Raw genomic sequence first — 16,481 nt, forward strand, 5'->3', positions numbered from 1 at the left:
CTCTGTTGCCCAGACTGGAGTGCAGTGGCCACTCCCAGCCACCGCAGCCTCAATCTGCTGGCCTCTGGTGATCCTTCCGCCTCAGCCTTCCAAGTAGCTGGAACTACAGACGCGCGCTACCACGTCCGGCTAGTTTTTGACTTATTGTAGAGATGAGGTCTCGCCAAGTTGCCCAGAACCCGGGGGCTCAGGCAATCCACTCACCTCGGCCTCCCAAAGCGCGGGATTATAGGCTAGCCACCGAGCCCAGCAAGGAGTGGTGATTTTCAAACAGTTCTGGGGTGCCCTGGTATCCCGCAGAGAGGTCATCTCTCACGTTTGAGGTGGAGGCTTTGGGGCTGGGCCCTGGGTCCTTCTCCAACTTCAACCAAAGCAGCTCACCTTTGATCTGTTTTTTGTTTGTTTGTTTCATTTAAAATTATTTTATTTTTATTTTTTGAGTCAGGGTCTCACTCTGTTGCCTAGGCTGCAGTGCAATGGCATGGTCACGACTCACTGCAACCTTGACATCCTGGGCTTGACCGATCCTTCCACCTCAGCCACCCGAGTAGTTGCAACTAGAGTTGCATGCCACACAGCCAGCTAATTTTAAAATTTTTTGTAGCGATGAGGTCTCAGTATGTTGCCCTGGTTGGTCTTAAACTCCTGGGCTCAACAATCCTCCCACTTCAGCCTCCCAGAGTGCTGGATTATAGGCATGAGCCACTGCTCCCAGGCTTTGATCTGTTTTATAGAATAGAGTCTGTGGAGAATTTTTGCTAGAAACAGAACAACAACATAGTATCATAGTATTTCATTAACTCTCTATCAGGAAAGCATTTGGCTGCAAGCAACCAAAAACTTACCGGTGACTTCATACAAAAGGCTTTATTTTTCTTGCATTCCATGAAGTCAGGGGGTAGGCACCCCTGGAATGGGCTCAGCAGAACCTATGCACAGTGCCAGCAGGACCTCAGACTCTGCTGTCTGTAGTGAGTTGGCTGTTGTTGTGCCTCGTGTCATAAGATGGTGGTCATCACTTTGTATGTGACCTCCAGGTTCGAGGTGGGAAGAAGGGGAAAATGGTCAGGCCAACTGTGGTGCCGTTATCAGTAAGTCAGATGCCTTCCCAGAAGCCCTGGGTGGACTTCTTTCTTCATCTCATTGGCCGGAACTGTGTCACGTGGCCACCCCTCGCTGTAGGGGAAGCTGGGGAAGAGGGTGCATTGCTTTCGCAGCCTCTGCAGAGGAGGAGGACAGAGGAGAGGGGTTGGGAATGGGTGTGGGGTGAGCCAGTGCACGGTATCTTTCGCAACCTCCACCTGGCAGGCAGGACCGATCTTTAACCCAGTTTTACAGATGAGAAAACGGAGTCCCATGAGCTAGCTCCACATTCCCTGTGGTTAGGACTTCTCCACCTCGTGGATGTTTGGGACAAGATCCCACCTCGCTGTGGAGACTGTCCTAGGCGTTGCAGGCTGTTCGGCACCATCTCTGGCTTCCATTTACTTAGGCCAGTAACACATCCACTCAGTAGTGACAACCCCAAATGCCTCCAAACATCACCAAGTGTCCCCGTGGTGAAAAATCACCCCCAGGTGAGAACCGCTGTGCTATGACAAAGCTCAGCCCTAGATGGCCCAGTGCCCAAGGTTTACACAAGTCTTTTGAAATCAGATGGACTGATTTCATCGACAATAAAAGAGGTGCAGAGAGGGAGAGTAAACTTGCCCAAGGGCACACAGTAATATATCTCTGCACTCCCAGCCCAGTGCTCTTTATACTGCCCTACAGTATTTCATTGGGGATCAAGTGGTTTCTCATTCCCCCACCCCCGTGCAAATTCCACCCCTCCCCTTTTCTGGCTTCAGTTTAGTGACCTCCAGTTGCTGCCTGGCAGCATGTAGGGTGAGTGTCCCCTCCAAGCTCTGCTATGACGGCCCCCCTGCTGCCTTCTCCTTCCCAACCAAGTGTTTCCTGATCCTCCTTGCCGGAAGAGGTCCTGGGCATGGCCCAGCAACCTCTGCGTCCCCTTTCCCTCCACCGAGCAAGAGCACCTCAAGTGTTTGGTGTTTGTTGAGTGCCCTTGTATGGAGGTCCCAGTGCTGTGCTGGTGGCAGACTCTCCAGGGGGGAGAAAAACCGAACTCTGACTTGTGGTGTTTGCTGATTTCTGTGGTGTGAACACTCCCACCGTGGCCAATTTCAAGCTACCAAGACCTTCCTGAGTGTGGAAGAAACGCTCACAGGTCTGAGCCAGTTCCAACCCAGCCCTGACCAGCCCATGCCAAGCGCTTTGCTTGTGTGATGTCACCACATCCTCACTCCCCGGGGTGAGGCAGGGGACAACATCACCCTCACTTTACAGAGGGGGATGCTGAGACTCAGGAAGGTTCTGCTTCTTGTGTGGGGCTAGGCCGTTAGGTGAACGGCACAGCCCAGCTAGGAAACTTGGTCTCATCTACAGGTTTGTTTTTTTTTTTGAGTCTCACTCTGTCGCCCAGACTGGAGTGCAGTGGCCGCTCCCGGCCACCACAGCCTCGACCTGCTGGGCTCCGGCAATCCTTCCGCCTCAGCCTTCTGAGTAGCCGGAATTACAGGCGTGCACTACCATGCCCGGCTGATTTTTTGATTTATTGTAGAGATGAGGTCTCGCCTGCCCAGGCGGGTCTCGAACCTGCGGGCTCGGGCAATCCACTCACCTCAGCCTCCCAAAGGTGCGGGATTACAGGCTGAGCCACCGAGCCCGGCTTGGGCTCCTGTATTCTGAGTGAGCTTTCTCTTACTCCACCCTGCTGGGGTCCCAGCACCAGGAACAGGACTTAGGCTGTGTCTGTGCCACCCGGGACCTGCCTGAACTTTGCAGTTGTGGCTTGGAAGGAGGGCTGTGACCTTTGGGGGTTTCTGTTCTGCCTGGCTCTAGCCACCGGCAGAGGGGGTGGGCCACAGCCCAGAAAAGCCCTGTCTGGGGAGGGGGAGTTGTGAGAAGTGACATTTGGATGTCCTCCCTTCTCCCAGGGCTAGGGTGGGGGTGGGCAACAGCCAAGGTCAGACCACCTCAGTGAAGGGTCAGCAGGAACTCGAAATGCCCAAAACTGGGGAGCCCAGCCCGGCATGGGGTGGGGGCGGAGTGTCTGGGGAAGCAAGAGACTGTGGTGAGCAGCTCCAGCCCTGGCACACTGATTGTAGCTCTTCCTATTCCTGTCCTGACCTGCTCTTTGAGGCTGAGGACTCACCCTCTTTGGGCCTCTGTGACCTCTGAGAATGGCTTGCATAGGACCCTTCCAGCCTGGACTGAGGCTGTAGCTAGCCTTGGGGAATTGAGGGTGTGTGTGTCATGGTCACAATCAGGTATTTGCAAAGCCACAGCATCGGTGGGCAGGGCCAGGAGCTGGGGACTATGGTGATTGGCCAGAGAGGGGCGGACCCAGGGAAGAACCAAAGTCCTCCCGCTTCTGCTCAGAAGACAGCAGGAATTGCACTCCCTCTGGAGGGAGACTGGGGGTCCCAGCCTTTCCTGGGTGCCTGTGCCACCCACTCCACCTCTGCAGCAAACACCGCCCCTCTACCTCTTCACCTCCTCCTGTGGTGTGGTGAGTCCCACCAGCCCTCCCTGGTCTCCATCCTCATTTTATCCAGGACCTCTCTCGTCCTGAGCAAGCCAGGGGCCAGGGTAACCATGGAGAACGTGGCCCCTGCCATCTTTTTCTGGGATCAGCGAGCCAAAGCAAGGTCTCGAGCTGCTGTATGATCAGTAAGGACAGACACAGCATTGGTGGGGTCTCCGGCTGCTCTTCCAATGGGTGTCTGGAAATGCAGCCCTTGTCTTTTTTTTGTTTTGTTTTTTTGAGTTGGAGTCTCACTCTGTCGCCCAGACTGGAGCACAGTGGCCGCTCCACTGCAGCCTCGACCTACTGGACTCTGGTGATCCTTCCGCCTCAGCCTTCCAAGTAGCTGAAACTACAGGCGTGCGCTACCACGCCCGACTAATTTTTGATTTATTGTAGAGATGAGGTCTCGCCAAGTTGCCCAGGTGGGCCTTGAACCCGCCGGCTCAGGCAATCTACTCACCTCAGCCTCCCAAGGTGCGGGATTACAGTCTGACCCACCGAGCCGGGCTCAGACCTTGTCTTGAGCCTCCAGAGCTGAAACCGCAGATACCCAGGAAATGCATCTGGGATTTAGCACAACTATACCACATCCTGTGTCCTTGGGCAAGTGACTCAAGCATTCTGTGCCTCAGTTTCCACATCTGCAAAGTAAGGGTAACAGGGCTGTTGGAAGAATCAATATAGATTGTGTCTGGAGGGTCTTCAGCCCAGTACTTGGTGTTGGGTTGTGCTTAAATGTCAATGGATATTATTATTATTATTATTATTATTATTATTATTATAAGGGAAAAAGCCATCAGGAGACGTTACAGAGCAGCCTGGGGCAGACTCTGGAAAGGGAGCTTCTGCCAGCAGAGGGGCCCAGGTGAAAGGGTTCCCTGTGAGGACTGACTGCTTAACCACCAGGGCCAGCACACTTTTTCTGGAGAGGCCAGAGAGTAGCAACCTTAGGCTCAGTAGCCCATGTGGGCTGGGACGGCCAATCAAACCTGCCTCTGTAGCAGGAAAGCATCTGTAGAACGTATAGACACAACGGGAGTGCTGTGTTCAGTAACTCTTTGATTATGGACACTAAAACTTGAACTTCACATAATCCCATGTGTCACAAAATACTTTTCTTGAAAAATATCTTTTTCCAGCCAGGCTCGGTGGCTCAGCCTGTAATGCCACGCTTTGGGAGGCTGAGGTGAGTGGATTGCCTGAGCCCGTGGGTTTGAGACCCACCTGGGCAACTTGGCGAGACATCATCTCTACAATAAATAAAAAAATCAGCTAGGCATGATAGCGCACGCCTGTAATTCCAGCTACTTGGAAGGCTGAGGTGGAAGGATCGCTGGAGCCCAGCAGGTCCAGGCTGCGGTGACCAGGAGCATGCCACTGCACTCCAGTCTGGGCGACAGAGTGAGACTCCAATTCAAAAAAAAGAAAAAGAAAATATCTTTTTCCAGCTGTTTAAAATGTGAAAACTGGTCAGGCACAGTGGCTCACACCTGTATTCCCAGCAGTTTGAGAGACCAAAGCAGGTGGATTACTTGAGCCCAGGAGTTCAATACCAGTCTGGACAACATAGTGAGACTGCCTCTCTACAACAAATTATTTGGGCATGGTGGTGCCTACCTGTAATCCCAGCTATTTGGGAGGCTGAGGCAGAAGGATTGCCTGAGCCCAGGAGGTTGTGGCTGTGGTGGCCTTGAGGGTGCCATTGCACTCCAGTCTGGGCAACAGAGTGAGACCCCGACTCAAAAAATAAATACATAAGTAAAATGTGAAAACCATCCTTTGTTCATAGGCTAGATGAAAATAGATGGCAGGCTGGATTTGGCCATGGGCAATCCTTTGCCTACTTCCGAATTAACAGACTCCTGTCTGGAGCTGACTGTGTTCCAGGCATTGTTTTAAGATCTTTACAAATATTCAGCCACTTAATCTTCATAGCAATGAGGTAGGTTGTTATTCTCCTTTTGTAGATGATAAAAATGGAAGCACAGAGAGATAAAGCAACTTGTTCAAGATCACACAGCTACCACACAGTGGTAGAGACACAATTGCCCTCTGTGGTCTGGATTTAGAGTCTGTGCTCTTGGCTGCGAGTCTGGGCCTTGTCTCCCTGTACGAACGGGGTAACCATAGGAAAGTCACTTTCCTTCTGTTTCCTGATGCAAAATGAGGGTGAAAATCCTGCCCCACCTCTAAGACTGTGTGGTGAACAGAAACACAAAACCACGGAGAATCACGCCTCCCCAAAAGCACTGTGTGTGGAAAGAATGTGGCATGTGACAGAGCGTCATGTAAACTGTCAAGTACTGAGGCAGGAGGTGCAGATGGTGGTGTGTGGGGGGGAGGGGAAGAGGAGCCGGCTGGTGAGCTGACAGCTCTCTCTCTCTCTGTCCGTACAGCCTCACCTGCCCGCCAACAAGGCCCTTGGTGCGCCGGGCTCTGAGCAGCAGCACCTGCTGACCACAGCACCCAGCTCCAGCAGCAGCTCCCTGGAGAGCTCGGCCAGTGCTTCAGATGGGAGGGCACCCACCAGCAGCCAGCCGCAGGCACTGGGCGCAGAGAAGGCTGGTGGCTCCGGGGATGCCAGGGCCAGCTCCGGCAGCTCAGGTAAGAGGCGGAGCACACCTAGCTGGGTTCTCCCCGCTTCCTTTGTCCTCCCTGAGGGCAGGGCAAGGTTGAACTACAGGGAATTTCCCTTCTCATCTTTGCCCACGCTGGTCTCTTCACCTGGGACACCCTTCTTTCTGCTGGACGATCCCAACTGGTCCTTTGAGTCCACAGTATCCAGGTGGCGAATTTTCTTTTTCTTTTTTTTTGAGTTGGAGTCTCACTCTGTTGCTCAGGCTGGAGTGCAGTGGCATGCTCACGGCCACTGCAGCCTCAACCTGCTGGGCTCAGGCAATCCTTCCACTTCAGCCTTCCAAGAAGCTGGAACTACAGGCATGTGCTGCCACTCCCAGTTAATTTTTTGTTTTATTGTAGAGGCGAGATCTCGCCAAGTTACCTAGGCCGGTCTCGAACCCCTGGGTTCAGGCAATCCTCTTGCTTTCACCTCCCAAAGTGCTGGGATTACAGGCATGAGCCACCACACCCAGCCACGAGTTTTCCTGAAACCCTGTCCCCACCACCCCTTCTGGACTGGCTGTTTCTCTGAGCTTGCCAAGCCCTCCCTTCCCTTCCGGAAGATTGTCAGACTGTGGGTGTCTACAGTCTTGTCTCTTCTGTAAGATTGTCAGACTGTGTGTGTCTACAGTCTGTCTGGGGTTGGGGTAGAGGAACTCCTGGTCAGCCCAGATGATCTCATTCACACCTGTATCTGCAGACCCAGCCTTGTGCCTGGCTAATAATAATTACCAATAGTAGCTTCTACCTACCAAAGTCTCCTGGTGTATCACTACTGTGGCACAATACTGGGCATTTTATATGCATAAAATTACCCTGCATGTCAACACTAAGCAATAGTTACTATTTTTAGCCAGGCATAGTTCCGTGTGCCTGGAGTCTTAGCTACTCGAGAGGCAATCGCTTGAGTCCAGGAGTTCGAGACCAGCCTGGGCAACATGGCGAGACACTGTCTCTACAAAAGAAAATCAAAAAAGGAAAGAAAAGGAGATTGTTACTATTTGTTACCTCCATTTTGTAGAGGAGGACCTGAGGCCCAGAGAGGTTAAACAGCTTGTTCAAGCATACACAGCTAGTAAATCCCCCTGGGCTTTCAGTCTCCTGGGCCTGGGATTGGAACATGAATGGAGAAATGATGCCTCCAGGGCTCTACTCACTGACCTGTGGCTGGGTCCCTTTGGGTCTGAGGCAGCAGGATTGAGGGCACTGTGTCCTATTTGTGCAGACTGCATTTTGCTCCATATCCAGTCTGTGACAGGTGTCACCCTTGGCTGGCATCTCTAGTGCCCACCTTGGAGGAACCCCTGTTAGGGGTCCCTCAGAAATCCCAGGGTTTCCTTGGGTTTGTTTAGTAGGGGAGAGGTCCAGTCTACTGGCCTGGGTCTCTCCCTCTCACCTAGCAGCACCAGCCAGTGGGATTTCAGGGAATGATCATGAACTTGCATCATTCCTAGATCCTTGCCCAGCCACACCGGTGCCATGAGTATCCAAGTTTGATCCTTAACCATGCCAAGCCTCTGTTTCCTCACCTGGAAATGAGCTATGGCACCTCCTTGCCAGGGCTGATGAGACATGAGTGGCATTGTGCCCTGCTTGGCATCTGACCAGGGTCAAGGTCCCTCTGGGTGGCCTTCAGGCAGGGACTGACCCCTACTCCAAGTCCCCCTCCAGCTCATCCTCCTCTGCTCCACCCCTACCTCTTGCTGTACACACTGCAATACCCGTTCCTACCTGTCACCTGACTGCCCACAGGAGCCCTCCTCTGTCTCATCCTAGCCCACCCACCCCCATGGGGGCCTTATCAGTGCCCCTCCCTCCTTGAGAGAGGGCCTGGGTCAGTGCTTGGAACAGAGCAGGAAGCCCTAAAGGTTGTTGAATGAATGAATGCACGCTGAACATAAACTCTTGGTCTTTGTCCAACCCTTGGATTCATCTTTCTGATCTCTTAGCTTTCCCTGGTGTGGCTTCCTCCTTGGCCCTGGAGTGTCTACATGTCCCCTATGCCCCCTCCTTAGTGCCCCTCCCCAGAGCTCTTCGGCCCATCTCCCTGGCTTCTGCAGGCCTCTGCCATCTGCTCCTCTCCCTCCCACCCCAATACCTTCTTCCTCTGTGGGAATCTGTAAACCCCAGGGCTGTGTCCTTTTGTGGTTCCCCACCCGCCCCCTCGATGTCTCATGTATGATGTACAAAGCCCACAGTGACTTTGGGGTGACATTTGGGTGCTGTGCAGGCTCAGAGTGGAAATTTCCTTCTGGCCCTGTGATCTCAGCCCTGCCCCCTCCCCAGCCTGTTTGGGGCTGTCTTATATGCAGCAGCTCACTGGCTCCATCCCAGGTCTCCCACATTCCTGGAGTCCAGGGAACCGGACTGGGACAAGGATTAGGCAACTAATAGCTCCATTGTGACTGGGCAATCAGCAGGGTCCTGCAGTCACAGTGGCAGCAGCAACAAGGTCTTGCTTTGTTACCCAACTGGAATGCAGTGGTGTGATCATAGCTCACTGTGACCTTGAATTTCCGGGCTCATGCAATCCTCGCGCCTCAGCCTCCCAAGTAGCTGGGACTACAGACATACACCGCTGGATAATTTTTCTATTTTTTTGCAGAAAGAGCGTCTTGAGCCGGGCTCAGTGGCTCAGCCTGTAATCCCGTGCCTTTGGGAGGCTGAGGTGAGTGGATTGCCTGAGCCTGTGGGTTCGAGACCCACCTCGGCAGCGAGACCTCATCTCTACAATAAATCAAAAATTAGCCGGGCGTGGTAGCGCGCGCCTGTAATTCCAGCTACTTGGAAGGCTGAGGTGGAAGGATCGCCGGAGCCCAGGAGGTCAAGGCTGCGGTGGCCGGGAGCGGTCACTGCCCTCCAGTCTGGGTGACAGAGTGAGACTCCAACTCAAAAAAAAAAAAGAAAGAGCGTCTTGCTATGTTGCCCTGCCTTGTCTCAAACTCTTGGCCTCAAGCGATCCTCCACTTCAGCCTCTCAAAGTACTGTGATTACAGGTGTGAGCCACCATGCCCAGCTGAGCAACTAACATTTCTTGAGGGCCTACTGTGTTTCAAGCCCCTTACTTTCATCTCATCCACCCCCTGCTTCCTCACCAACTGGTTAGGACACTTAACTGCCCACAAGGGCTGTGGGGAAAGGTGGGGCAAACCTTGGACCCCCTGAGGCTAGCTCTTCTGTGTCTGGCTTCTGAGAGAAACCATAAATATAAATTTGAAAATGTAAGTGCCTGAGTTGCAAACATTGACAACAGATTTGCTTAAAAGCCCTGCTCCCAGGAGAACAAGACATCCCCGTGGGCTGGTTTTTACTCATTCAACACTTGGCCCCATTACAGGCACTAGGAATAGAGCAGGAAGCAGTCAAAAAGTCCCTTTCCTCCTGAGCTCTGGGTCTGGTGGAGGAGGCACAGATAAGCCAGGCAGGAGGTAGGGGCCCTGGGGATCACAGAAGCAGGAGTGACCCAGGGAGTGATAGGTGGGACCAGAGGTAAATGTCTCTAGCGAGGGAGGCTGGGGGGCTTCTTGGAGGAAGTGGCCTATGAACTGAGGTCTGGGTGACAGGAGGGAGTGAGCTAGGGAAGAGCTCCCTAAGCCGAGGGAGCAGCGTGTGCAAAGGTCCTGTATTAGTCTGTTTTGCATTGCTCTGAAGGAATGCCTGAGGCAGGATAACTTATGTACAGGGTCAGTACGCCCATTTTACAACTGGGAAAACTGAGGCTCTGAGAGGGTACGTGACTTGACCAAAATGAGGCAGGCAGAGTAGGGACTGGAGCCCAGGGTTGTTAGACTGCGAGCACTGGGCATTCTCGCCTCAGCAGTGAAGGCAGACTCCCACCCAGCCCCATTCTGGAATCCCAGATTTATGAAATCCTACAGGCAGCTCTACTTGGAAGAAAACAGTTTGCCACGAATGGAGACAACATCAGGGTCAGCATTTAATCTCCCTAAAGGAACCATTTCTAGGCCTTTCCATGTCGATCCTGTGGCACGCGGATAATGTGCCACGACAGAGGGGTCTCGCCTTTCCAAAGCTGGTGTGGCGGGGCTGGCAACTCACACCATCTTCCGTGCTGGGCCGGCGCCCCCAGCCAGCGCTTCCTGTGCCCGCCCACCTCTCTGGTTCTTGGGAGGGAGCATGTTTTGTTACTCGAGCGCTTTCATCTGCTTTGTGTGATCGGCTCCTACCGTCCATGGGGTGATTTGGGCTGGGTAGGTGCTAACGCTGTTTTTAGGTGGCAGGTGAGGAAACTGAGGCACACAGGTTAAGTGACGTGCCCAAGGACACACAGCAGAGCTGGCTAGAATCCTGGTCTCCTGGCTCCGAGCCTACGTCTTAATCTGCCTCTTGACCTGGGGACAGGCCGTGAGGACATCCCCTACTCTGAGACCCCTGGACTGATGCCCTCTCCCATCTTGTGCTCAGCAGAATCTTCCCCTGGCGGCCACGGGACCCAGGTCAATGTCACCTGTATCGTGAATGTCTGCAGCAGCTCTGACCATGGCTCACGGTGCTCCTCCCAAGCCAGCTCCATGATGGGGGACCCGGACGCCAGCCCCTCGGGCTCCCCGAAGAATGATCAGGTCCCCTTCTCCAAGGAGGAGTGTGCCTTCCAGTCCCAGCTAGAGATCCCAGAGACTCTGCTGCAGGGCCCCGAGGAGAAACCCTTGCCCCTTGGCGTGCCTGATGCTGGCATGAAGACCAGTTAGCCCGGCTGTTTTGGGCTGTTCCATAGCCGAGTGAGTTGACCCCTGGCAGTGTGGCCCTGAGAAGGGGCCCGGTTTTTTCAGGCTCCCGCCCCAGGACTCTGGCTCTTTCTGGGCCGAGTTCCTATAGTGCCTCCACCACCCCAGCCTCACTCGCCTGCAGGCCGAGGGACAAGACAGCAAGTTATGAAGCCTCCGCTGTCCTGGTGCGTGTCCCTCTCAGAAGGTGGGCCAGCCCAGGGTGAATCCCTGCATCTCTGTGACCCGCCCCCTAGCAGGACCTGCAAGCTTGGCTTCTGGAGCCCTTGCTGTTGTGTGTGTGTGTTTTAACCCCTGGGCTCTGACCTGGCTCTGGCTTCTAGAAAAGCCCAGCATTCCTCTCTGCAGTGGGGCTTGCTGGGAAGGAGGGATGCTATGTGAGTCACCCATGAAGAAAGGACAGTGCTTCAGCCTGAATGCCGAGACTGCAGGCCAGTTCCTGGGGACAGGGGAGGAGGAACCATCAGGTGGTTCTGTGCAGGGCAGAGGTGGCGACCCCACGAGGAATGAGGGTCCCTCAGGCTAGCTCAGGACCCTTGGGAAGCACTTCCACAGCCACTTCTGCTAGCTCATCCTTTTGTACCATGGGGTGAAAATCAGATGCCCAGAGGGCCCCGGTAGGCAACCTTACTCGGGCCTGGGCAAGATGACATACTTCTAACCTGAAGTCTTCCCATTGTAATGTGACAATTTTTAAAAAGTGGTCAAATTTTTCTAAGATGCAAGAAAACAAGCTAACAACAAACAAAGCCAGACTCTGGGGGCCTCATGTGGTCCCTCATCTGCTGTTTGCATCCTCTGCCTTTGACCTTCATTCCAGCACAGCCCCAGCTCTGACCGCCCCCCCTGCTGTCTGGTGTGGTGTTTCAGGGCCACACCTTCTATCAGATAATTTCAGGAATTGGAGATGGCCGAGGTCCCCGCCGCCATCTCTCGCCTCCTACCTCAGCCTGGACCTTCCTCCTGCCTCTGGAGGAGTATGTCCCCCCACCCCGACCCCAGGGGGCTGCCAAGCCCCTGGGTATGTGGCCACTGTGATCCTGAGTGTTCGTCTGATGTCTGTATTGTGTGTTGTGAGTCTGTGTAGCCAAGCTCATGAAGTTGAACGGCCTGCCTTAAAGCAGCTGAAGCCAGCAATTTTGCCAAGAGATTCTTCCCTATTAGAGAGTGAGCCCCCTCCCCTCTTCCCCAGACAGATACCCAGGGCTCTGCAGAGGGCGAACAAGTATGGCCTTGACCAGATTCTGGAAGGAAGGGGAATGAGGGACTCCTTGAGAGGCGGGCTCAGTCTCAGGTGCTTGGATCCCTCCTTGACAACTTCCACTGGACTTGAGCTTGGCAGCTGAACTGTTGGGGGGAGGGAGGCGGGCTCAGCGGTTACCACGGAGACAAGGAGGGTTTCCTACCCTGGAATCGAGATGTCAGGCTGCCTGGACGGGCCAGGACTTGGCCCACGTTGGACACTGTGGGGTGGATGCGATGGAGTGCGTCTGCCCCCTGGTGGACGGTCCTGAGGGGCCCCCCCCCCCAGGCTTCCTTGGTGTCACCAAGCAGAGCAGGGAAGATGAAAGGAAGGAGGCTCTTTCTCTTTGACCTCATTTCCCTGCTTGTATTGATCCCAAGACAGTGAATGTTTGCACTGTATGCTGGACAGAATTCCTGCTTTAAATAAACCTTCTGTTTGTCTTGCACATTGATTACACCAGCTCTGGCTGGTATCTGGGCTGGGGTTTGTTCGTGGTCCTGCTTGCCTGTTGCCAATGTGTAGGGGGAGATGGGGTCGTGGTCACTAGGGTCCGGAGGGTCTGTGTTGTGACTGGACACCAGAGGCAACCCCATGGCAGCCACTTCTTCAGGCCTGTGAACAATAAGAACTTGCTGCTCAGGGCCTCCCCCCGATCTGGTCCCAGGTGCGTCCTAGTCTCATGCCCTTGTCCCCCGGGTCTCCTCGGCCTGCTCTGGGGGATTGGGGCGGCATCTCTGCAGGTCTGCAGATCCCAAGCTGGCCTCCTAATTCATGGGAGTGAGGCCCTGGAGGCCCCTCTCTGGGACAGCAGCCACCCCTCAGAGGCCCATACTCAAATCAGCATGGGGCTCTAGGGGCATAGAGGGCCCTGGATCAGGGAAGCATTCTGGTGTTGACTTCTGACCTCTTCCTGAGGGATGAGCAGTTTTCCAGAACAAAGGGTGCGGAGGAGCTCACCACATAAATGAATTCCAAGTTTAAAGGCCTGGAGGGAAGGAGACCCTGACCTGTACATTTGTTCCACTGTCCCCTGGGTCACCTGCTGTCATTCCAGCTCACTGTCACATCCTCAGGAGGACCAGCTTCGTTCTGGGCAATTCCAGGACATGTGGGTAATGGATCACCCACCTCCGAGCTCCTGGTCCTCCACATCCCTGTGCTCCGTGCTACCTTAGTCACTCACGCCCCAGGCCTGGGGTCACACTCTCCTTCCGTGAAGAACCAGCAAGTAGATATTTTAGACTTGGAGGTCTTAGGGTTTCTGTAACATCCAGAAACTCTGCTGTTGTAGCCTGAAAGCAACTGTGCATAGTATGCAGAATGACCAACTGTGTTCCGGAAAAACTTTATTTATACACACAGGCAGCAGGTGAACTTGGCCCATGGGACGTAGCCATGCCAGTGCCCTAGACCTTGGCACTCCTGATCAGCACAGCATCATCTCAGTTTCAAGCCTCCCACACCTCCCACCCAATCACCTCCTGTCCCTTCCTCACTGGCACCTGCAAGCTGCAAACCGGTGCTTCTGTTTTCTCCCTCGTGTATACTCTGGTCTTTCTCAGTCTTGATTGTTCTTACTCTGGTGAAATCCAGCTCCCTGTGTGCCATACCTGGATCTGGGCACCGGACAAGGCAGGATGATGACATTCCATCACGCTGGCTGGTCTCACCTTCATTTCATGATCAGTGAACTCCAGGGGGGGAGTCCCTGGTGCCCAGCAGTGACAGTGTATGAGTTTCTATTGCTGCTGCAACAAACAAACTTAGTGGCTTGAAGCAACATGATTTCACCTTCTTACAGATTTGGGGGTCTGAAACTGAGGTGTTGCCAGGACTGTTGGGCTCTAGTGGGGAGCTGGTTTTGAAGGCCATCCGGGAGAAGCCAGCTCCTTGCTCTCAGCTCCCAGAGGCACCTGCATTCTTTGGCTTGTGGCTCTTCTCTCCATTGTCAAAGACAGCACTGGGGCATCTGGAGTCCAGTGTCCCCTGCATCCCAGTTATAGAGCCCTTGTAATTACAATGGACCTGCCCAGATAATCCAGGATACTTTCTCCATTTCAAGATTTTGCAAGGTTTCTGGAAGTTCAGATGCTGATGTCTTTGCAGGGGCCATTACCCAGCCTTCCATCCCTCCCCCCATCCACTTACTTTCCTGACCTTAGAGGGGCTAGTTCACACCCTCTTCTTCCTCCTCAAGCCCTATCCTCCCCGCTCCCATATACTTCAGTTGGGTACCCGGATGCCTAGTTCATAGAGAAAATAAAATACACAAGAAAATGCTCAGATTTGCACCACCATGTCTCCCTTCCCACCCGCATCTGCATCCACATCCTGGTCTTCACCGTGACTGTGGCTGGGGACAGTTCCTCCTCTGCACAGGCTCTTTGCGTCTCTCCTCACTCAAGAACGATGCTTCACACGACTCTTTCTCCCTCATATCAGCTTCCCCGTGTTCCAGTTCTTTCCTGTCTGTGTACAAACACATGAGCATGTATCCCGTGGACAAAACAATGCACTGCCTCCCACCCACAGGATGGCTACTATCAAAAAAACCCCAGAAAATTTCAAGTGTTTATGAAAATGTGAAGAAAGCCATGCGGGATGGCTCAATGCCTATAATCCCAAGGTGAGAGGACTCCCTGAGCCCAGGGGTTCGAGACCAGCCTGGGTAACTTGGCAAGACCTCTTCTCTACAATAAATCAAAAAAATTAGCCAGGCGTGGTGGCGCATACCTGTAGTTCCAGCTACTTTTGGAAGGCTGAGGCAGAAGGATCGCCTAAGCCCAGCAGGTTGAGGCTGCAGTGGCCGTGAGCATTCCACTGCACTACAGCCTGGGTGACAGAGTGAAACTCCAGCTAAAAACAAAAAACCGCAAATTCCTGACCCACAGAAACCACCAGCAAGAATGGTTGTTGTTTTAAACCACCAAGCATCTTTTCAGGAATGTCAATAAGCAGTGGATTACACTTCAGCACTTTAACTTCCTCCAACGCACATATGTCACACAAATGAACAAAAGCCTCAACCAGCAAGTAAAACCCAAGCCAGAACCGGTGGCAGCTCCTTTCCTTGAAAAAACATCTTCAGGTCAAGTTAACCAGAAATATATGAGATGAGACCTCTTTTACCCCCCAGCCTATCTTTGTCCAGAAAGCCAAATGAAAAGGAATCGGCAGTACTAGAGTCTGCCTCAACTGTGGAAAGCTCAATAGAGTTGAGAAAAGGGACAAAAGAGGAAAAGCAGTGGAAAGAAATGATACTGCATGTGGGTAATTTGCCAGGAATTTTGGCTCAACTATGTAAGATCAAACTCACAGGGTCTTTGGAGCTGTCCTAGGTGTGTTGGGGTATGGACCGCTTTTTATTAACTTTTTTTCCTTTATTTTAAAGCTGTGGGATACAATTCAGGGTTAGGTATACAAATGTTCATTATGCAGGTACTCTTGATGAGGTGTGCCCCTCCTTCCCCTGGCAGTTTTCCTCAACTGCCAATCCCAACCCCCTCGCCCGCGACCCCGCAGTTTCCCACTACTGCCAATCCCTATTTTATAGTATTATGACAATTGTTCAAGGTCCGCTTATGAGTGAGAACATGTGGTACTCTATTCTTTGCTTCTGTGATAGATCACTGAGCATGATGGACTCTAAATCCATCCAAGTTGCTGCAAAGTCCATATGTTTGTCCTTCTTTATGACTGTGTAATATTTCATTGTATGTATGTACCCTTTTTAAACATCCAATCCAGCTTCCACGGGCAGCATGGTTGGTTCCATGTTTTTGCTATTGTGAATAGAGCTGCAACAAACATGCGTGTGCAGGTATGGACTGCTTTTCTGAAAGGAACTTTGGAACCAGATCTTTTTTTTTTTTTTGAGTTAGATCTCACCCTGTCACTCAGGCTGGAGGGCTGGAGTGCAGTGGCATGATCATGCCTCACTGCAGTCTTGACCTGGGTTCAGGTGATTCTTCTCCCTCAGCTTCTCAAGTAGCTGGGACTACAGGTATGCACCACCACACCTAGCTAATTTTTTTATTTTTATTTTTTATTTTTGTAGTGACAAGGTGTGGCTATGTTGCCTAGGCTGGCATTGAGCTCCTGGGCTCAAGCAATCCTCCTACCTTCGCTACCCAAAGTGTTGGGATTATAGGTGTGAGCCACCCACCCAACCTCATGTGATTTGGTTACTACGACCATCCTATAATTTATATACAGCATTATTATTATCCCATCTTTTTTTTTTTTTTTTTTGAGTTGGAGTCTCACTCTGTCGCCCAGACTG

General features: G+C 52.8%; 2 protein-coding genes across 2 annotated transcripts in view; both read left to right on the plus strand.

Moving 5' to 3' along the window:
• The window catches only part of TNFRSF1B (TNF receptor superfamily member 1B), a 39,568-nt gene extending 28,651 nt beyond the window's left edge, over positions 1 to 10,917 (plus strand). The window contains exons 21-22 of the mRNA XM_021706674.1: positions 5,986 to 6,193; positions 10,637 to 10,917. Of these exons, the coding sequence (XP_021562349.1) occupies positions 5,986 to 6,193; positions 10,637 to 10,917 (489 nt within the window). The remainder of the gene's footprint in view (positions 1 to 5,985; positions 6,194 to 10,636) is intronic.
• A 424-nt stretch (positions 10,918 to 11,341) lies between these two features.
• The window catches only part of LOC103276044 (protoheme IX farnesyltransferase, mitochondrial-like), a 6,047-nt gene continuing 907 nt past the window's right edge, over positions 11,342 to 16,481 (plus strand). Inside the window, 5 exon segments of the mRNA XM_021706675.1 lie at positions 11,342 to 11,428; positions 11,824 to 11,974; positions 12,722 to 12,939; positions 15,131 to 15,296; positions 15,299 to 15,541. Coding sequence (XP_021562350.1) covers positions 11,342 to 11,428; positions 11,824 to 11,974; positions 12,722 to 12,939; positions 15,131 to 15,296; positions 15,299 to 15,541 — 865 coding nt within the window.

The sequence above is a fragment of the Carlito syrichta genome, unplaced genomic scaffold, assembly GCF_000164805.1.
Source record: "Carlito syrichta isolate Samal-C Ts95f unplaced genomic scaffold, Tarsius_syrichta-2.0.1 Scaffold315850, whole genome shotgun sequence".
Classification (NCBI taxonomy): domain Eukaryota; kingdom Metazoa; phylum Chordata; class Mammalia; order Primates; family Tarsiidae; genus Carlito; species Carlito syrichta.